We start from the raw sequence: 22204 nt of genomic DNA, 5'->3' as shown, positions 1-22204 counted from the left end.
GCTAACAACAAATTTAAAAACACTTTAAAGCACTTAATTATAAAAGCAGCATAAAATACAGTATAAAAACATGAATAACAATAAAATTCAAAAATCAATTTAGGGGAAATAAGCTTTAGATAATCCCCAGGGCTAGCTGGCTGAATTGGTCCTACTTGGAGGCCAGGGGAGAATTAGCTGTGGGGTCTCAGAGCGGGTGAGGGAAGGGAAATAAAAGATCAGGCTGAATTCAAATTAAAGACCAGGCGGAATAGCTCTGTCTTACAGGCCCGACGAAAGGAGGTTAAATCCTGCAGGGCCCTGGTCTCCTGGGACAGAGCATTCCACCAGGTCGGAGCCATCACTGAGAAGGCCCTGGCCCTGGTGGAGGATAGCCTGACTTCCTTAGGGCCCGGGACCTCTAAACTATGGTTATTCATGGACCTTAAGGTCCTCTGTGGGGCATAGCAAGCAGAACTTGAACACAAGAGCAACTCTGCCCTCCTTTGGTTTCCAGCAACTGGGATTCAGGGCTCAGCCACACTTAGCTTTGCTCTGCATTTCTAGGCACAGGTGAAATCTTTCCAGGTCTGTTGCGTTCGAGCAAATTTTTGTCCCCACACCTTTCTCTGCAAAAAACCCCCTGCTGTTTACTCCTGAATCGGCAATCTGCGGGAAACCCAAATTGCCGTTGGTTCTGATTCAGGGGTGAATATTGGGTTTTCCTGGGGAAAGCAGCAGAAAGAAAAAAAGCATTTGGATACAGACTGGGGAAATGCAGACCTGAAAAGGGTGGGATGAATGGTAAGTGCGAATGAACCCTCCGATATTCTGCTTCCTCTGATCTTGGATGAATTCTCCTCCATGAATTTGTCCAACTCTCTAGGGACGTGGGTGGCGCTGTGGGTTAAACCACAGAGCCTAGGACTTGCTGATCGTAAGGACGGCGGTTCGAATCCCCGCGGCGGGGTGAGCTCCCGTCGTTCGGTCCCAGCTCCTGCTCACCTAGCAGTTCAAAAGCACTCTTAAGTGCAAGTAGATAAATAGGTACCGCTCTTATAGCGGGAAGGTAAACAGCGTTTCTGTGTGCTGCGCTGGTGCTGGCTCGCAAGATGCAGCTTCGTCACATTGGCCACGTGACCCGGAAGTGTCTTCGGACAGCGCCAGCTCCCGGCCTCTTGAGCAAGATGAGCGCGCAACCCTAGAGTCGGTCACGACTGGCCTGGACAGGCAGGGGTACCTTTACTTTTAAAGCCATCCAGGTAAGTGGCCAGCAGTGCCTCCACAGTTTGATTATGCGCTGCGTGAAAAAGTCCTTTTTTAATTCTGTCCCAAATCTCCCATCAATGGATGCAATTGACAAAAAGCTCCAATTATGCATGAAATGTTGCATAATTTATGGTCAGGGTTTAGGGATGGTTGTTGCAGAATTATTCAGGCTATTTTTAGCAAAGCAGGGAGAGGAGTAAGGGGAGCCGGCAGAGCCTCGTTCTCTGCTGCCTCGGCCACCCATTAAATCCTCTCTTCTCCAGCTTTGCCCCTAATCAGCCGTGTCTGAGCCTGTAAAGGCCTTTCTCTAGTTCTGACCTTGGAGTCCGTCCAGGCTGCCAAGAGAACGGCGTCTCTGCAACGGAGCCCCTGTGCCGGTCGGCAGCGCGGAATTTGCTAAGCGCCGGCGATTGACGCGGGGAGTTTGCAGGCACTAAAGCTGGGCAGATTTGGGAGTTATCCTTTTTTTAGTCCTTTAAGCACAAACTCCAGCTGTGCAGAGGATTTCTGCCAGCTCTGGAGAAGATGAATCTTTGGGAAAGGTGAAGGACACTGAGGACCATAAGAACAGAAGCAGAGCCTGCTGCTGGATCAGGCCCTTCTCGTCCAGCACCCTGTAATCACAGTGGCCAATCAGATGCCCTAAAGGGAAACCGACAGGATTCGAACACAAGACCCCTCTTCCCTCCTGCAGTTTTCAGAAACCGGCATTCAGAAACATTGCTGCCTCTAACTGTGGAAGCAGATCACAGCCATTCTGGCTAGTAGCCTTCGATAGCCCTCTCCTCCTCATCCTGAATTTGCCTAATCGCCTGGAGAAGAAGAGACATTTAAGAGGCGATATGAGAGCCACCTTCCAATACAGTAGATGCTCGGGTTGCGAACATGATCCGTGCGGGATGCACGTTCGCAACCCACAGCATTCACAACCCACGTCTGTGTGTCTGTGCAAGCATGGGTTGCAATTCGGCACTTCTGCGCATGCGCAAGGTGCAATTTAGTGCTTATGCGCATGCGCAACCGCCGAAACCCAGAAGTAACCTGTTCTGGTACTTCCGGGTTTCGGCAGTCCGCAACCCGAAAAAATGCAACCTGAAGCGGTTGTTACCTGAGGTATGACTGTACAGTGGTACCTCGGGTTACAGACGCTTCAGGTTACATACGCTTCAGGTTACAGACTCCGCTAACCCAGAAATAGTACCTCGGGATAAGAGCTTTGCTTCAGGATGAGAACAGAAATCGCACAGCGGCAGCCCCCATTAGCTAAAGTGGTGCTTCAGGTTAAGAACAGTTTCAAGTTAAGAACGGACCTCCAGAACGAATTAAGTTCTTAACCCGAGGTACCACTGTATCTGGAGGGCTGCCACATAGATGCTGATGGAAACCATCCATTTTCCTTTGCTGCAGGCTTAGAATATAGGCCCTACATGAGCAGGTTCAAATCACTTAGGCAGAGGCGTACCTGGGGGTTGGCGAAACCAGCCTCTGCCAGGTGTGCATGCAAAAATCACCTATCATCGGGGCTTTTTTTCCAGCTGGAACTTGCCGGAACTCAGATTTGGCCCCTCTCGGGTGGGTGCCATTGTCATTCTAAGACAGGCACCCCCAAACTCAGCCCTCCAGATGTTTTGGGACTACAACTCCCATCACCCCTAGCTAACAGGAGCAGTGATCAGGGATGATGGGAACTGTAGTCCCAAAACGTCTGGAAGGCCAAGTTTGGGGGTGCCTGTTCTAAGAGAAGAAGGGAGGCGTTGGTGGCGAGTTCTCTGGAAAAATATCACTGCCTATCGTAGTATGGAATGTATGGCATATCCTTGTGTGTGTTTGTGTCGATGCAATGAGGCAAGATCACATGAAGGAGAAGCTTCATGTCTTTCTTGCACTGTGGCACAAAGGTGATTTGGGGTGGGTGGGTGGGTGCGCACCAATACCGCTCCTTTCCAGGGGCGCAAGAGACCCTCAATACGCCTCTTTATTTTAGGAAGACCCTCCTTGTCTGTCAAGCAGCTTGGCTCGTCTTATGTTCTTTGCTTCGGGGCTTCCCATCATGGTCATCTGTTAATAATAATAATAATAATAATAATAATAATAATAATAATAATTTATTATTTATACCCTGCCCATCTGACTGAGTTTCCCCAGCCACTCTGGGCAGCTCCCAATCGAGTGTTAAAAACAATACAGCATTAAATATTAAAAGCTTCCCTAAACAGGGCTGCCTTCAGATGTCTTCTAAAAGTCTGGTAGTTGTTCTCTTTGACATCTGGTGGGAGGGCATTCCACAGGGCAGGTGCCACCACCAAGAAGGCCCTCTGCCTGGTTCCCTGTAACTTGGCTTCTCTCAGTGAGGGAACTGCCAGAATGCTTTCGGCGCTGGACCTCCGTGTCCGGGCTGAAAGATGGGGGTGGAGAAGCTCTTTCAGGTATACAGGACCGAGGCCGTTTAGGGCTTTAAAGGTCAGCACCAACACTTTGAATTGTGCTCGGAAACGTACTGGGAGCCAGTGTAGGTCTTTCAAGACCGGTGTTATGTGGTCTTGGTGGCCGCTCCCAATCACCAGTCTAGCTGCCGCATTCTTCATTAATTGAAGTTTCCTGGTCCCCTTCAAAGGTAGCCCCACGTAGAGCCCATTGCAGTAGTCCAAGAGGGAGATGTGTTTGGTCACTGTGGGGCCAGGACTCCAGATCCATTACCAAGGGCCGCTAGTCAGATCCATCACCCAGGCTCTCGTGGCCCCTCCAACATTTTTCCAGTGAAAAGAGGTCTGTCCTATTCCATCCCCTCCAACGTTTCCCTACTGAAGGGAAAGTGGGACATTCCAGGATCAAATCAGAAACCGGGACGGCTTCTGTAATTCTGGGACTGTCCCTGAAAAATCAGGACACTTGGAGGGTCTGCTCTGCCATTCATAGAACCACAGAAGTGTAGAGTCAGAAGGGACCCCATGTAGTCATCTAGTCCAACCCCCTGCCATGCAGGAATCCCGACTAAATAATCCTTGACAGATGCCCATCAATCTTCTGCTTAAAAACCTCCAAGGAAGGAGAGTCATTGTTCCAGATATTTTGGAAGGGTGCAAAAAAACCATCTTAGGAGATTTGGGGCCAAGGTGTCCATTGTTTTGGGATTTTGGTTTGCAAGCCTGGGGTTGAAAACCACATACTGTATTTCTCTGTGTATAACACCCCGGGTATAAGACACCCCCTCTTTTTTGGGACTCCAAATTGAGAAACATGGGGGGGGGGTGTTGAGCTTTTTGGGGGGTGATTGCCGAAAATTGCTCACCCACAGGACCGCCACAGCCAATCGCATGCACATCAACAAAACAACCAATTCTTCAGGCTTTCCAAAAGCAAGCGCCAATCGCCCGCCCATTTGCCGCAGCAGAAAATCGCCAGCAGATCTTGCCGCACCTGCCAATCACAATAAAATACGCCCATGACAATCTCCTGATCACAGCAGCTGCCAATACCCCATCCCTGTATTAGGGAAGCTTTTAATGTTTGATGTATTAGAGTATTTTAATATATTTTTTGGAAGCCGCCCAGAGTGGCTGGGGAAGCCCAGCCAGATGGGCGGGGTACAAATAATAAATTATTATTATTATTATTATTATTATTATTATTATTATTATTATTATTACCCCGCCTCTCCGCTGTCCGTGTATATGACGGCCCCCCAAATTTACCATACTTTTAAAGTAAAGTAGCCTCGTCTTATACACGGAAAAATACGGTATGTAGGGGCCAAGACGCCAGGGACTGTGTTTCCTTCCCGCCTGCATTTTGTACACCTTTTTCGGGTGGGTGTTTTCTTCTCCTTGGGGTAGGGGGCTGTGTCGCACTCTAAAAACTCTTCTCCCCTCCTCAGGTTCTTTGCCAAAGTGGGTGGTGAACAAGTCCTCGCAGTTCCTCGCTCCAAAAGTAAGTCAAGAAAACCGTCCCTCCTTCCTCTGCCTCTTTCGTCTGCCGGTTGTCCGTGTTTCCCTTTCCTTGCCAGCCTCATCCTTAGGCTCTCCGCAAAAATAATCAGTGTGTGGACTGTTGCAGGTGACACAGAAGAAAAGCATGTTTCCTGGGGGAATCACAAATGGGGCTGCACAGGAACCCCAAAGGATCTGGCAGAGCCTCCTGAGCCCTCCTGAGCTAAACTGATTTTCTGCACGTGAAACAAACGGGTTATTTATTATTTTACGCATTTATAGCTTGCCTTTTTCTCCATGGTTCTCCCCCTCCTTATTTTAGTTCCCACAACAACCCTGTGAGGGAGACAGGGACTGGCTCAGTGAGCTCCATGGCCAGTTGGGGATTCGAACCCTGGTCTCTCCTAGGCCAGAGGCCAATGCTCCAACCGCTACACCCTACAGCCTCTCTCATATTATTCTTGAATAACCTTCGCAAAAGGTTCAATTACGTTTGGTCTTTATTGAGCCTCCTTTCTGATTTGCTTGTTGGCTGTTTACACTTGGTCACATTCCTAATTTTCTCAGTCACTTTCCTAACTGCAAAAAAAAAAATCCATTTCTTTTTCGGTGCCAGGGAAACAAGAGTCTTCCATGGTGCAAACCCACGGTTCCTGGGATGCGCTTGGGCTTCTCCCTCAAAACACTGGCATTCTCGAGGCGCCTCGAAATGAGCCGGTATGGCATAGTGGTTAGAGGACTTTGGAAAGACCACAGTTCGAATCCTCCCACTTGACTGTGGTTCTCAGTGGCTGGACCTTGACTCAGTCTCTGCCTTCTCTCAGGGCTGTTGTGGGGATTAAATAAAGGGGAGAGCTATGTCCGTTAGCTCCTCAGAGAGAAAAGGCAGTCTATAAACGCCATGCCATGCCATGGAGCAGGCAGCTTTCCACAGACGGCCATTTCTTCCATGAGCGCCCCCTTGTGGTGCGATTGGAATTTTATCTCACGGAATCATTGAACGGGTGGGACCCCTCCTGGTCATCTAGTCCAGCCCCCCTGCAATGCAACTAAACAATCCTTGTTTTGCTTAAAAACCTCTGATGAAGGAGAGCCGTTGTTAGCAGTCAGGGGCCTCAGGAAAACACCCATAGTTTCTGTGCGTTTTGGCTGAAACCGCCAAGGGGGGAAAAATGAGATTTTAAAGGCGCTTGCTGTTTCGTTCCTGCCCAAAGCACCTGCGATGAAGCCTGGGCTCACATGGTCTGGCTCTCCAGGCCGCCGAATGTGAGGCCGGCATTGTGCTGGGCCTCCTTCGATGCTGACACCCACAGAGGGCACATGAGCGCGCTGCCGTCTGACCCAGGCAGGTCACCCTCTTGCCGCGTCACTCTCCTTTTCCATGAGCCCATCGCCGGATTAATTAGCCTTGTTGCTGAGATGTCACGTTAAACCCCTCCATGGCACCGGAGAACAGAGCAGATCAGCAAATGAGACGATGCCTCCATTTAATTAAAAAACCCAGAACTGCAAGAGAGAGAGAGCGCACACATTTGTTCTTCGTGAGCATATTAGCTTTCCAGAGGCGGAAGGCATCTTGAGTTCTTCTGGGGTTCCTGGCCCAGCAAAGGAGGCCTGTTTTTTGAATTTCATTTCGTTTCATCGTCTGGGGATTTTTTTCCTCCACCTGGGGGGAAACAGATGACGACAACGCTGTTCTTTTGCTTCGGAAATCGAGGTGGGTTATGAAATCCAGAAGGCCGTGTGGTGAAATTGAACGCATAAGCCCTGCACATGTCCGAAATGCAGGGCCAGACAGATGAATCTTTGTGGTCAATAATAATAATAATAATAATTTATACCCCACCCATCCGGCTGGGTCTCCCCAGCCATTCTGGACAGCTTCCAACAGAAGGTTAGAAATACATTAAAACATCAGTTATTAAAAACTTCCCTAAACAGGGCTGCCTTCAGATGTCTTCTAAATGTCAGATAGTTGTTTATTTCATTGACGTCTGATGGGAGGGAGCCACCACCGAGAAGGCCCTCTGCCCGGTTCCCTGTAACCTCACTTCTTGCAGGGAGGGAACCACCAGAAGACCCTTGGAGCTGGACCTCAGTGTCTGGGCTGAATGATGAGGAGATCGTATCTATAAACTTTTCTAACTTTTTACCAGCGCAGCTTCCTCTGGCTGGTAGAGCACGAGACTCTTAATCTCAGGGTTGTGAGTTCGAGTCTCACGTTGGGCATTGCAGGGGGTTGTACTAGATGAGCCTCTAGGGTCCTACGGCCGGAGCGCCCCCTGCTTTGGCCTCGGCTGCTTCCTCTTTCCCTCTCTCGTTCCCTCCAGGCGATGAAGAAGATGCACAAGGCTTGCTTAAAGTACCCAGACTGGAAGCAGAAACACAACCCGCACTTCAAGCCCTGGCTGTACCCGGAGCAGAACACCCTGGCCAGCCTGGCGCTCTCGGATCTGGCCATCCAGCACGCCGACTCCCTCGAGAACATCGACGAGAGCAGCCTCTCCGAGACCAAAGACGACCGGGGCGAGGCCAGCGACGAGGACAGCGTCAACTGAGCGCCGCCCAGCGGCCTCTCCTCCTCCCCATTCGCGCACCCGGCCTTTGTTTTGTCTGTGTGATCCAGGCCTCGGCCAGCCGGGGGTCGCCGGCTCTCTTGGACTACAATTCCCACGGCGCCGGCTGGGCCTTCTGGGAGTTGTGGCTCAAAAAGAGCGGCGGGGCCCCAGCTTGCCAAAGGCCGGGGTCACCAACGCAGTTTGTGTTTTCCGAAAAGATACCTCCACGCCTGTCTGGCACACTCAGTGGTGCAGGGGGGAGGAAAGCGTGTTGGGATGGATGACCTTAGGGGATCCCTTTTTATCCCCCCCGCCCACAGTTCTATGATCTCCACTCACAGGTGTAGCAAAGCACTCCCTTGTCCCCTCTCCGGGTGTTTTGGACTATAATTCCCACTAGCCCCAACCAGGACAGCCTTATGATGCCCGGGCATATGACAGTGGCGGAGTTTGGGCTCTCAAATTTCAGCGGCGCATTGAACTGCGCCAAAATTCAGTCCCCCCCCGCCTCTTGCCTCCCGTTGTTTGACATTGTAGCAGTGCCCTCTCAGCTCAGCGCCCAGTGCAGGCGAACCGGTCGTGCTCCCCTAAATCCACATCTGGCTGGTGGGAGTTGTAGTTCGAAGCAGCTTGGAGGGCTCCAGGGCGCTGAAGGCTGGCGGAACCAATGCAGTTTGTGGCTTTTAAACCGGTCCCCTCTCCAGGCGCTTTGGGCCACAGCTCCCACCAGCCCCACCTAAGACAGCCTTAAGACGCCGCGGCTGGTGGTAACTGTAGTTCGAAACATCTTGAGGGTGCCCAGTTGGGGAAGGCTGGGGAATAGGTGGCGGAAATAAGACTTTTCCTTGACGGCGAGCTGCAGACCAGATGTCCTTTCCCCTTTTGGGTTCCTTGTCCGTCCAAACGACTGCTTTGTCTCGGTTTTAAACACACAATTTAAACCGAGCCACAATTGTGTGGGTGCTTTGCAATGGTTTGCAAATGGGTGGAGAAGCAAATTTCAAATTTTCTGCTCCAGATTGCTGCCTCCCTCTCCCCCAACCACCCGGATTTCAGGTCCTGGCCGTGGCTGGTGGGGCCCCTTTCCCTGCAAATATTGCCCCCCCCCCCTGCGGAGGTAGCTGAAGAAAACACTCTGGACGCTCCCAGGAGCCTTGTACATCTATTTGTCTGGTTCAGTGGCTGCTATTTTTCACTCTTTTCTGTGTTTCTCCGTAATTGTTATTAGAGCTGCCTCTTGTGGGTTGGGGAAAAGTCTCTTCTTTCTGGTGTGCTTGTGATGGCCGTGGAGGGAGCTTCTGTTTTTGCAGGCAGGGTGGGGGGGCCTCTTCGCAATAGGTTTGGGGGCCGATGTCTCCCGCAGGCTTCCTCCTTCAAGCCTGTTGCCCTCTTTCTCTCCCTGCAAAATCTGGAGGCCTTGGGCAGCCTTTGGGGTGGAATTAAGCCACTCACAGATCTGGGGTTTGATGACTGTTTTATGGGGGGGGGGGGTGGGCTCCTTGAAGCCTCTCTTGCATTTTGGGGGGTGGGGCAAAAGAAGCAGCAGCAGCGAGATTTCATACGTTGTTATCGGAGCCGTTTATTTCAAAATAAAAGAATTCAAGCAAGCCTGGGTGTCGTCTCTCTTTGCATTGGAAGCGGCCGAGATTAATAATAATAATAATAATAATAATAATAATAATAATATATTTCTTATTTATACCCCGCCCATCTGGCTGGGCTTCCCCAGCCACTCTGGGCGGCTTCCAACAAAATATTAAAATACTGCAATACATTAAAAGCTTCCCTAAACAGGTCTGATGAAAGATCTAGAAACCGAGCCTTGTAAGGAACGGTTGAGAGAGTTGGGCATCTTTGGCCTGCAGAAGAGGAGACTGAGAGGCGATATGAACCGCCCTGTGACCTTTGGATGAAAGGAGGCATATAAATTTAATAAATATATGAGAGCCATCTTCAAATATCTCAAAGGGCTGTCACCCGGAAGATGGGGCGAGTGATGCTGAAGACAGAAACGAGGACGTTTTCAGAGTGAAAACGTCACTGGGACATGGTCGCCAGGACCAGTGGCGTAGCGTGGGTTGTCAGCACCCGGGGCAAGGCAAGTAATTTGCACCCCCTAACCCGTGGATTTGCGCCCCCTAACGTGTGGATTTGCGCCCCCTAACCCTAACCCCCGATGTTGCGCCCGGTGCGGCCGGCCCCCCCTGCACCCCCCACGTTACGCCACTAGCCAGGACCCAACATCCTTTTTAAAAATGTTATTATTTTATTAAATTGTTAATACACAAGGATAACAGAGTACCGTATTTTTCGCTCTATAGGATGCACTTTTCCCCCTTCAAAAATGAAGGGGAAATGTGTGTGCGTCCTATGGAGCGAAGACGCCATAGCCCTGCGACCCTCTCCCGGCTGGAGAGGTGACGCGTGGCTATGGCAGGAGCCTCTCCGCTGCGCCTTTCCACTGCTCCCTGACCTGCTCTTTGGGGCTGGTGGTGGGCTTCCCCCCGCCAGCCCCAAAGAGCAGGTCGAAAGGAACCTGAAGCCTGGAGAGCGAGAGGGGTCGGTGCACACAGACCCCTCTCACTCTCTAGGCTTCCAAGGTAGCCGCCTGCACACACCTTAAACGGCACCTTGTTTTAGAGCGGGAAAACAAGAGGAGGAAAATTCTCCCCCTCTCTGCGCAGCACCTCCTGCCGCTTCGCTCAAGGGGCGCTGGGCAGAGAGGGGAGGGTTTTTTTTCTTGTTCTCCCCCCTCTAAAACAAGGTGCGTCCTATGGTGCGAAAAATACGGTATTCAAACAATTCAATAAAAGGGACCAAAAAAAGTGAGTGTGGTCAGGATGAAAGGGAAATATTTAAAGAAACGTGTGCAAAAGAGGCAATATGGCAGTATGCCAAGATATGGCATAAACATTGGATCACAAACTCTCATAATCAAAAATAGCACCAGATTATATCATTTTTGGACGGCATTTGCCATACATGCAACTTTTATGATTCTTTTCATTTCTTTTGTTAAAGGTATAATACTTGGACAACATTAAGAAATATTCACCATCCCTCAAAGAAGTAGTAGTAGTAATAATAATAATAATAATAATAATAATAATAATAATAATAATAGCCTTGCTTTCCAGAATGCGAATACTTTTACTAAAGACTGAACATCTGGCGCCCTCGTGTGGCGGCACTTGGAAATACTTGTGTGTGTGAAACAGCGCCCCCTGCTGCCTCCTTTCATGATCATATCATAAGAAAAATGCCCAAATCCACATTAGGGCAATATAATTATTGCAGCAGTGGGGGCCCTTTTTTGGCCCCGCCCCCACGGGACAACTATGGATGAGGAAGCCCACCTGCCAATCCATCTGTTCTGATTGGCCTGACCCGGCAGCCGAACTCTTCTGAAGTTTAAGCCAAATAAAATATCACAAAGTAGCCTGCGAGCTTTTGATTCCTCCCAAATAGTTGATCTTGCTGGGGGCAAAAACCATGAAGTGGGGAAGGAGAGAGAGAACAATCTGTGTCCTTTGTTTTGTTGTTTAGTCGTTTAGTCGTGTCCGCCTCTTCGTGACCCCCTGGACCAGAGCACACCAGGCCCTCCTGTCTTCCACTGCCTCCCCCAGTTTGGTCAGACTCATGTTGGTAGTTTCGAGAACACTGTCCCACCATCTCGTCCTCTCTCGTCCCCTTCTCCTTGTGCCCTCCATCTTTCCCAACATCAGGGTCTTTTCCAGGGAGTCTTCTCTTCTCATGAGGTGGCCAAAGTATTGAAGCCTCAGCTTCAGGATCTGTCCTTCCAGTGAGCACTCAGGGCTGATTTCCTTCAGAATGGAGAGGTTTGATCTTCTTGCAGTCCATGGGACTCTCAAGAGTCTCCTCCAGCACCAGAATTCAAAAGCATCCATTCTTCGGCGATCAGCCTTCTTGATGGTCCAGCTCTCACTTCCATACATCACTACTGGGAAAACCATAGCTTGAACTATACGGATCTTTGTTGGCAAGGTGATGTCTCTGCTTTTTAAGATGCTGTCTAGGTTTGTCTTTGCTCTGTGTCCTTAGGACATCCCTTTTTCCATCGGAGGGTATTGAGTTATGTGCCCCCCAAGCCAAGGAGATATGTAACTGTACAATCTTTAGAAAACAGCTGAAGGCAGCCCTGCATAGGGAAGTATTTTTTAATGTTTAATTTTCTATTATGTTTTTATATACAGTGGTTCCTTGGTTCTCAAACTTAAGCTGTTCTGGAAGTCCATTCCAAAACCCAACCCATTCCAAAACCAAGGCAGCTTTCGCATAGAAAGTAATGCAAAATGGTTTAATCCGTTCCAGACATTTAAAACCCCCTAAAACAGCAATTTAACATGAATTTTTAAAATCTGATGAGACCATTGATCCATAAAATGAAAGTAATAAACAATGCACTGCAGTCACACACACAATCAATCAATCTGTCAATCAGTAGTTGAACTGTGTTCCACGCAGTCACAAAAACAAAACGAAAAAGAGCTGCAAAAACAAAACCACAAAATAAATAGCAAAAACAGACAGACCTCAGTTTAACGCTCAAAATGGAAGTGTGGCACTCAAAGCAGAGCACATTCGGCTCCCAAAAAAAGTTCGCAAACCAGTAATTCTGGGTTTGTAGGTTTTGGGTTCCAAGTTGTTTGAGTACCAAGGCGTTTGAGAACCAAAGTACCACTGTATGTTGGAAGCCGCCCAGAGAGGCTGGGGAAACCAAGTCAAATGGGTGGGATATAAATAAAAAAATTAGTAGTTGTTCCCCTCCCCCCATAAATAAGCCAAAACATAATGCCAGTAACCTGAATATTCAAGTTCTTTCAATTATTATGTGCTGTACTTTGGACCCAGAATCGTAGCCTTCTCGTCTTTGGGTTATCAATAAGTCTACTAGACAGCATGTCTCAGCTCTGCTTCCAGAATTGGAGGCAGCAACGCTTCTGAATCCCAGTTGCTGGGAACCCCAGGAGAGGACAGGGGTCTTGTGTTCGAATCCTGCTTATGGGTTTCCCATAAAGGGCGTCCGGTTGGCCCCTGTGAGAAGAGGATCCTGGACTGGAGGGGGATCTGGCTGCAGCCTCTTCTGATGTCCTCATCGCTAGGCAGTCTTGGCTGCCCTCCAGATGTTTTCGACCACAGCTGTCCTGGCTGAGGCCAATGGGGATTGTCGTCCAAAACATCTGGAGCATCCCAGCTGGGCTGTAGGGTGTTGCGATGATGGGGATTTGTTTGGCGCCTGGCAATATTACAAAGCATGGAAGCTGGTGAAGACTGCCTCTGCTGCTCCTTTGCCTCAGGTCAACTGAAGAGCAGAAGAACGTAAAACAAAAACGCCCTGCCGGGTCAGGCCAGTAGCCCATATAGAGTCCACCCTCCTGTTCTCACAGCAGCCAATCAGTTGCAAGTGGGAAATCCGCAAGCAGGATTCGAACACAGGAGCACCTCTCAGCTCTCGAGGGCAGAGCAGAGCCATTAGCAGCTCTCTCCATTCATTTGCTCATCCCCTTTTAAAGCCTCTGTGATGGCCTGGGATTCAGACTCGGATGCTGAACCTGAGGGATCCCAGCCTGCACAGGATTCCCCGCCTCCAGAACCAGCTGAGCCAGGGCTGGGGCATGAGCCTGTGCTGGATCCTCAGGTGCAGACACCAGCTGAGTCTGCTCTGTCTCCTGAGGTGATGGAGGACCCATTGCCTGCAGGTGCTCCACTCTCAGCCCCGTCAGAGGAAGCTGAGGTTGCCTCTGGGTCCGGTAACCCTCCAGCCACTCCTGAGCTGCAGAGGCTCAGGGCAGAGAGGCGGAGGGAACTGAGTTCCCGCAGGAGGAGTCCTCGCCTCCAGGCCAGGAGAGGCGAGTCACCAGAGGATCGGGGCCGCCCTGTGCCTCAGGGCAGATAAAAGCCTGTCAGCCCTAGTCCCAAGTTGTGAGAGCAACATTGGTGGTTACTAGTTCCTGCCTGAGCTCCTGACCCGTCCTGGCTCCCTGCTTGCAAGCCTCTTCCTGACTTCACCCGACTCCCTGCCCTGCACCCAGCTTCAGCTACTACGGACTGCCTCCTCATTGCACCTTTGACCACGGACCAGACTTGGACCTCGCCTCTCGGGTAACCCATGGGACCAGCACAGCCTCCCATGTTGGCAGCAAGTTCCTGTGGCAGTGAGTTCCATAGTTCACCTCTGTGCTGCATGAAGAAGTCCCTTCTTTTTCTCTTCCTTGGAGGCCCCTGAGTTCTACTCCTCTAAGAGAGGGAGAAGCCCTTTTCTCTAACCACTTTCTCCAGGCAATGCATCAATTTATGCAATTCTATCAGGTCACCTTTTCCCTAACCCTAAAAAGTCCCAAACTCTGCAACCTTTCTCTCTTGTGGGTTTGCTCAATCAGCTCAATCATTTCGGCTGCCCTTTCCTGCGCCTTTCCCAATGCTGCCATATCCCCCTAGAGGCAAGGCAACCGAAATTGCTTCTCTCCCTCTCCCTTTCCTTTTTATTCCAAGTAAATATTCCCCGTTTTTTATTCCTCCCACGGCACACGGATCTCATTTAACGGAAAGGAAAGTCCTGGTCCCCGTGAGATTCTGCTTTCCTCCTCCTCCCACCTCCGGGATGATGCACAACTCCAGGTGAGTCTCTTGTGGGCACCTTTGGGGGAGTTAGGAGGGTGCTTCGGATGCCAGGGGGCACAGGGGTGAAGGGAGGGAGAGGCAGAGAGGCAGAGGAGGAGGAGGCCTGGGCGCCTTGTGCTGAGTCATCGCAGCGGTGGCATCGCCAGCTGCGCCCGCTGAGTCACGCTTTTGTTGCATGCGGACCATCACCATGGCACTGGGGTGCCAGTCTTATTTATTTATTCCTTTGATTGTTCGTGCAATTCATAGGGCTTCCTGGAAGCCGAATGCTTGGAGTGGCAAACAGGACTTTAATGCCAGAGGGCGCGTTTGGGGCACTGCCGTCTGGCTGACCCTCCTCCAGGGCCCACAGCAGAAGACTGTTGACCCATACTAATAATACTAATACTATGTGGCTTTATCCAATGGATTTCAAAAGAAGGTGCTTATTCCGGACAATGATTTGTAGGCAGTCAGGGTAGAGAACCCACATTTGAGGCGAATCTCAAAATCTGTGGCCATTTTGCACCAAGCGCTGGGTCTTGATGCAAGTCCAGGAGTCGGACTCCAGAGGGGGCCAGTGGTCCAGTTCATCACTAAAGTATTTCATTTGGCTCTGGAGCAGCTGAGAGGCAGCGCTGAACCCATGGCAGGGAGAGGAAGGCAAAAGCAGCCCCTCTGGACACATTTTAAATAATAATAATAATAATAATATAATTTATAACCTGCCCATCTGGCTGGGTTTCCCCAGCCACTCTGGGCGGCTTCCAGCAAAATATTAAAATACAATAGTCCTTCCGATATTAAAAACTTCCCTAAACAGGGCTGCCTTCAGATGTCTTCTAAAAGTCAGGTAGTTGTTTATTTCCTTGACATCTGATGGGAGGGTGTTCCACAGGGAGGGAGGGTGCCACCACCAAGAAGGCCCTCTGCCTGGTTCCCTGTAACTTGGCTTCTCGCAGGGAGGGAACCGCCAGAAGGCCCTCAGAGCTGGACCTCAGCGTCCGGGCAGAATGATGGGGGTGGAGACACTCCTTCAGGTATACTGGGCTGAGGCCATTTAGGGTTTTAAGGGTCAGCACCAACACTTTGAATTGTGCTCGGAAACGTCCTGGGAGCCAGTGTAGGTCTTTCAAGACCGGTGTTATGTGGTCTTGGCGGCCGCTCCCAGTCCCCAGTCTAGCTGCCACATCCTGTGTGAGTTGTGCATTCATTGGTGCCCATGATGCAATGGGCGTGTCTTTCTGTTACCGTGCAATCCTCCTTTGCACAGCTGGGCTAGATTGGCCTGATGACCCTTGGGCTCTTATTTCAGTATCCCCCTCATTTTTTACATGATTGCACCTTTGATGGTGTATTTGCCTGGGATTTGGTCTATATCCATCATGCTTGCTTTAGCTGCAATGTCTGCATTGCGCCAGGGTGGGGGTGGGCTAGATGACATTTGGGGTTCCCTCCCAACTCTACGCACCTATGATTTAGACTGCCTGCAACCCTGTCCCTGGGTAATAAGCCCCATCGAACTGGGACTTACTTTTGAGTAGGAATGGACAGGTGGTGGTGATCTGCTGTTAAAGGATGCCTGTTTACCTTAAGCCAATAATAATAATAATAATAATAATAATAATAAATGGTGCACCATCAAGACCTTTTTCCCAAACGGATATGGAGACAGCCCCCTAAAACAGCTGGCCCTAAAATAGGAGAAAGTTTGTGATATACAGAGTCACAGAACCATGGAGTTGGAAAACCCCAAGGATCATCTAGTCCAACCCCCAGCCAGGCAGGAAGACGCAGCTGTCGCGCCACAACTGCAGATAGAATTTTGTTAGCTAAGAATTGGAAAACACAAGAAGTCCCAACAGTGGAGGAATGGCAGATGAAGATGGTGGACATTTCTGAGCTAGCCGACCTGACTGAAGAGTCCGCGACCAGAAGGAGGAGGAGTACTAGGAGGAATGGAAGAAATTTAAAGACTATTTAGTTAAATATGTTAAGATAATTTAAATAGAAAAACTTGCAAACACCAGATAGGCTTAGGATTTAAATATGTGATGCTATAGATAATACAGTGGTACCTCGCAAGACGAAAAACGCGCAAGACGAAAGGGTTTTTCGTTTTTTGCGTGGCTTTGCAAGATGATTTTCCCTATGGGCTTGCTTCGCAAGACGAAAACGCCTTGCGAGTTTGTTTCCCTTTTCTTAAAACCATTAATACCCAGGGTATCCGTGCTTCGCAAGACGAAAAATCCGCAAGACGACACAACTCGCGGAACGAATTAATTTCGTCTTGCAAGGCACCACTGTAACATGTTCAAATTCTATATGAAAAGAAAGAAAGACGTTAATGGATTAAGTAAATTTTCTGAGAAATTTTTGGAAAACTGTTACAATGATATATATTGGAACTCAGCCAGGGGGATAAGAGGAAGTCACGTAACAATGTTATTAAGACTGGAATATTTACAGTTAGGATTTATGTTTGTTTGTAAATTTTGGAAAATCAATTATTTTTGGGGGGGAAAAAAGAAAAAAGGAATACGCAGCTGTCCCTTAGGGGGCTCAAACCTGCGACCTCGGTGTTATCAGCACCGGCGCGCTCTAACCAACGGAGTGCAGTGCAAGAGGGGGAAAATAACCCCCAGTTCCAAGGAGCCTTGCTGCCCTGGGTGCAAAAGGTGCTCTCCTTGGCCCGCCGCGCCTTTCCTCCGCCCCTCCCGCGGGGAAGTTCCCTCCCAGTTTTCCCCGGCGGAGAAAGGGAAGGAGGCAGGAGGAGGAGGAGGAGGAGGAGCGGAGCCCGCGCGCGAAGGAGGAGCAGCTGCGGAGCAGCAAGCGCCTCGCCTGCACTACTCCTCTGCCCTCCTCTTGCGCCTTTCCTTTCTTTACGCGTCTCCGCCGAGGAGGAAAAAGAAGGGGGAAGGCGGCAGCGTCTGGCCAGCCCTTCGTCCGCTGGCCGGGAAGGAAGGAAAGAAGACAGGCAGGCAGGCAGGAGGGCCGGCCGGGGAGGCGCTTGGCCGGCGGCGAGCGCTTCGTCTCCCCGCCCAGGCGCCGCCTCCGCCGGCCGAGAGCGCACGGAGGCGCCGGGGAAGGAGTCGGCGCGGCGGTAAGTGGATCGCGGGTGCTGGGAGCGGCGGGGCTGCTCTCCTTTGCCTCTGGTCTTGAAGAGCCGCGGAGCAGGCAGGCATTCAACGGGGGCAGCTTCCCATCTGTTCCCCATTCAACGGGGGCAGCTTCCCACCCGTTGGCTTTCTGCCTGCCTCGGGGGAAGTCAAGGGGCTGGGGGATCTTCTAACACAGCTCCCGTTCGTCCTCATTTGGAGAAGCTCCCCGGCCGAGCTTGTGCAAAGCAGGCAGACATTCAACAGGGAAAGCTTATTCCAAACACCAGTGGGGAGCAGCGCGGGGGGGGGGGACTTCCCCTGTTGAGTTTCTGCGAGGCAGGCAGAAAGTAAACAGGGGAAGTTTCCCCCTCTACTGGCTTTTGTCATTCAGAGAAGCTTCCCCTGTTGAATTTCTGGGAGCTTTCTCAACCCCCCCCCCCCCGCGCTTGCTAGTGACCCGCTGGTGAAATGAATGCAGGAGCCAAACGAGGATTACACACGAATGAGGTTCTGAATGATCTGTCTGTTTTATATACATTATAAGATGAAAGTTTCTTGGGACTGTAGGATTTCAGAGCTGGGAGGGGACCCCCAAAGGTCATCTAATCCAACCCCCTGCAAAGGGGGGGGGGGAAACAGCTTGTAAACCAGCCCTCCCCAACCTGGTGCCCTCCAGCCATTTGCAACTACAACTTCCAGAAGCCCCGGCTAGCGCATCAGTGGGACTTGTAGTACAAAACAGCTGGATGGCGCCCAGTTGGGGTGGGCTGTCAAATAGGGAGGCTCAGAGGCTACAATCTACAATATTATTACTATTATTATTATTATTATTAATTTATTATTTATACCCCACCCATCTGGCTGGGCTTCCCCAGCCACTCTGGGCGGCTTCCAACAGAATATTAAAAATACGATAAAACATCAAACATTAAAAGCTTCCCTAAGCAGATCCACGCTGTGACATTTCTGCAAAGTGGACTTCTTAATATTTCTGCTGCGGGAGAGGTGTCACTTCAGCAAAGCGAACCCGGGAACATTATGGGATGCGGACCTTATAGCACTGCTGTTGTTTGTATTTATTTGAGCTTTGCTTGGAAATAAACCTCTGTTTGCATTTTCCCAGACCTTTTAAACTCCTCCCTCTCAGCCTCGCTGAATTCAATAGCCCCAGTTCTGCTTGTGGCCGAGGCCTGTGCAAAATCCCTTTCTTGCTTCTTGCTGGAATGCCCGAAGAACTAGGGTTTTGTGTCCTAGTTGCGTTTTTAAGTATAAATGCATACGAAATGGTTTGCATTGGGGGGGGGGGGATTTTAAATAGGTCTTGGAGCCGCCTCCAGCTGCAGAGGGGAAAATTGTTTTAAGTGCGTGTAATTGGGTCTCTCAGCTGCTCTGGGGACTTGCAAATGTGTGCTGCTGCTTATAGAATCGGAGAACTGTAGAGTTAGAGGGGCTCCCAGGGGTCATCTAGCCCAACCCCCTGCAATACAGGAATCTCAAGTAAAGCCAGTGGCGTAGCGTGGGGGGTGCAGGGGGGCCCGGCCGCACCGGGCGCAACATCTGGGGGTTAGGGTTAGGGGGCGCAAATCCACGGCTTAGGGGGCACAAATCCACGGGTTAGGGGGCGCAAATTACTTGCCTTGCCCCGGGTGCTGACAACCCACGCTACGCCACTGACTAAAGCATCCCTGGCAGGTGGCCGGGGGTGTGTGTGTGTGTGTTTCCCACAGTGAGTGGGGGACATGGTGGGGCAGGGAAGGGACTTTCCCCATTACTAGCTTTGCTCATGTGTGGGGTTTTTTTAAGACTTGCCTATTGGAGCAGCATTGTGATCTGAGGGCCTCCTCCGCAGGGTCGTTGTGTCAGACATCATGGGGTGCAGTTGATTTTGAGGCAGAAAAACATCCTGGGTCAGCCATGCTGTGGCTAATGCCCTTTTTGGTCTCGCAAAGTGGTGAAACTCTACCTTTGCTGGAATATTTCTGTTACTTCGTGTGATTTCAGTATTTGTTAACACCTGCTTTTCTCGTTATGTCTGTGGGTCCTTTGGGGTTTTCTCCAATCATGTTTCTGAAGACTTGAGGACTAGCGACTTGCTCTTCTAAAACCCCTACATTTTTGGAATGCTGTTTTTAGAGGTGGACATCTAATGGCTGCAAGTGAAATTGTGAATCCTTTAGACTGCAATCTGATTTTATTATTGTTGTTGTTACTAAATTTGTATACTGTACTGGCCTTCATCTGTAGATCTCAGGGCATAAAATTACAAGACAAAAACTCAAACACTTCTTAAACAGACTTATGAGCTCTTTGCGGGGCTATGACACTGTGTTAAAGGTTTTAACCGCTGAGTAAAAACTGCCTCTTTCTTGGTCATCTGACCTGATAGGAAGTGTGTAGGACCACAGGAAGCAGCCTTGAAATGAGCCGGCTGCTGGGTCAAATCACTGTATTTTTTGCCCCATAAGACACACCTAACCATAAGATGCACCTAGTTTTTAGAGGAGGAAAACAAGAAAAAAATATTCTGAACAAAACAGTGGATGTATGATTTTTGTGGTTCATGCTGTGGCCACAGACATGTGATTTGACGGTGAGTTTGGGGTAGCCCAATGCAAAAATCCTGAGGATCCATGTGGATCCGTGCTTTGTAACCACGTTTTTGCACCATTCTTGCCCCACGAAACAGTGGATGCGTGATTTTCTGGTGCGGGCTGTAGCCATGGACATGCTATGTGATCTGTTGGTGAATTTGGGGTGACCCATGCAAAAATCCTGAGGATCCATGTGCTTTTACCTCCCCCCTCCCAGGCAGCCTCCTTTATTGCTAGTGTCCCTTATCTCCCTCCCGATTGCTTGCTGATCAGTTGCTCAGCGGCTTTGTTTCAACACCCCCTTATCTTGTTCTAAAAAAAAAAGCATGATCTGCTTTTCGCCCCTGGGCAATTCGGCTCCAGGGACCACACATTCGCTCCGTAAGACGCACAGACATTTCTCCTTACTTTTTAGGAGGAAAAAAGTGTGTCTTATGGAACGACAAATCCGGTAGCTTACTGTAGTTGACACTGAGTGCCATGGGACTCTCCAAGATCTTAGCATGAGGACATTCCCATCTCTACCTGGAGATGCCAGGAATCCAACCTGGGACACCAGAGAGCCGGCTGGATCAGGCGAGTGGCCCATCTATTCCAGCATCCTGTTCTCACAGGGGCCGAGCAGGATCCGAACCCAAAAGCCCTCTCCCCTCCTGAGGTTTCCAAGCGACTAGTATTCAGAAGCATCACTGCCTCTGACTAAGTCAGGGCTCAGCCGTCATGCGTTATCCTCCTCCATCAATTGGTCCAGTCCTTTTTAAAACTGTTACAGGAATTTATGTATAGGTGGTGTTGGAGGTTTGCCCCTCCAGCAGATATCCTGCACATGCAGCCCACTACCAAAACCAGCACCATCACTTTTGTCACTTTTGTGATTTGTCCCCACAAAACACTTCATCTCAGTTTCTTCCTATCTATTCAAAGGGCCTCTGCTGCAGAATATCAAGTGTAAGAATTCACTGATCAATGTACCTGTGTACTGGCTCACTGGGAAAACTTCAGAAATTCATATAGACATGTGAGCTCATCTACTCAGCAGCCCCTCTGCCTGAGTGATAATCCCTGGCATCCTGATACCTGAGTGCCAGACAGGTAGCCATTCCAGAAATAACAAACCCAGATGAAGACAAAAGGGTGTGATTGACTTGGCTGGGAAACAGGGAAATGTAAATATCTCTTTTGTTACACTTGATGGGTGTTTGGTGGAGGGCAAGGGGAACCATGGGGCAGGGTCCAGGATGCTCAGATTACTGCCACCAGACCTCCCCTTTTATGATGTAACTGTGATGTATTAGTGATGTAGGTTGGGGGGGTGTAACATGGGGATTAGCAGCTGATAAAAGTTTGGGTTCTCTTTTGTTTGGAGCTTCCATCTTGTTCCACCTGGTGGCAGGTGGGAGTCCTGTTGCGACCGTCTTCAATAAAGACCAAGCCTACTGGCTGCTGTTTTGCTCTGGTATTCCTGGCTGGTGTCCTTGTTTTTTGTCCAAGGGAGCCCTCAGATTCCTCCATTAACAAAAGCCATCTGGCTCTGCGGTGCGCTGCTGCATCCTGTGGCAGGGAGTTCCGTAGTTTAAACTTCTGCGTGTGTAGCAGGTTCTCTGCCCTTGACTCCTTACCGAAGCCTGCTGACGGCTCAGATTTGCTAAAGCTGGGAAATTTTAAGGGTGCAGCTGGCATGCCTTTCCGACAGAGGTGCACTGGTAAAACCCAGAGCTTGCAGGAGCAGGAGGAAATGGAAGCGGGCTTTGGCATGTCTGCCACACTGGCCTCCTCTTGGCATCGACGCTTGTTCGAGGTAGCCGAGGGGGGATGAGGTCTGCAGAGACTTCAGCAGGAGCCAAGACTCGCGTGCCCATCGCTGGGTCCTGGGATGCAAGCCTTAGCTTGCGTGCCACAGCTGTTCCTGGCAGCGGTGCCAAAGGAGAGATGTACAGCCCCTGGCTTGCACGCTTGGAAGCTGCATCCCCGAGGCTTCCGGTTGGTGCCGGGCTCACAAATCGAGGCTTGCCCTCCAGCCTTCCCTTTTGCAGCTGGGAAAACAAGGCAGCTCCGACAATCTCACTGCTGTGCGCATATCTGGGTTTAGAGGGACAATGCTCCCAATTTCTGGGCAGTTTTAAGAATTCAGCAGCAAGCCAAGAATGGAAAGGAATTCC

General features: G+C 50.2%; 1 protein-coding gene across 2 annotated transcripts in view; it reads left to right on the top strand.

The window, feature by feature from the left end:
- Positions 1–8629, top strand: part of STARD10 (StAR related lipid transfer domain containing 10) — a 53407-nt gene extending 44778 nt beyond the window's left edge. For both annotated transcript variants that reach the window (XM_081910123.1, XM_081910124.1), the window contains exons 5-6: positions 5123–5175; positions 7505–8629. In XM_081910123.1, the coding sequence (XP_081766249.1) occupies positions 5123–5175; positions 7505–7732 (281 nt within the window). In that variant the 3' untranslated portion in view covers positions 7733–8629. The remainder of the gene's footprint in view (positions 1–5122; positions 5176–7504) is intronic.
- Positions 8630–22204: the final 13575 nt, after the last annotated feature.

Source organism: Podarcis melisellensis (genome assembly GCF_964234715.1).
Source record: "Podarcis melisellensis genome assembly, chromosome: 4".
NCBI classification, from domain to species: Eukaryota; Metazoa; Chordata; class Lepidosauria; order Squamata; family Lacertidae; genus Podarcis; species Podarcis melisellensis.
The sequence above is the reverse complement of the archived record's forward strand: the minus strand, read 5'-3'. Positions and strand labels throughout refer to the sequence as shown.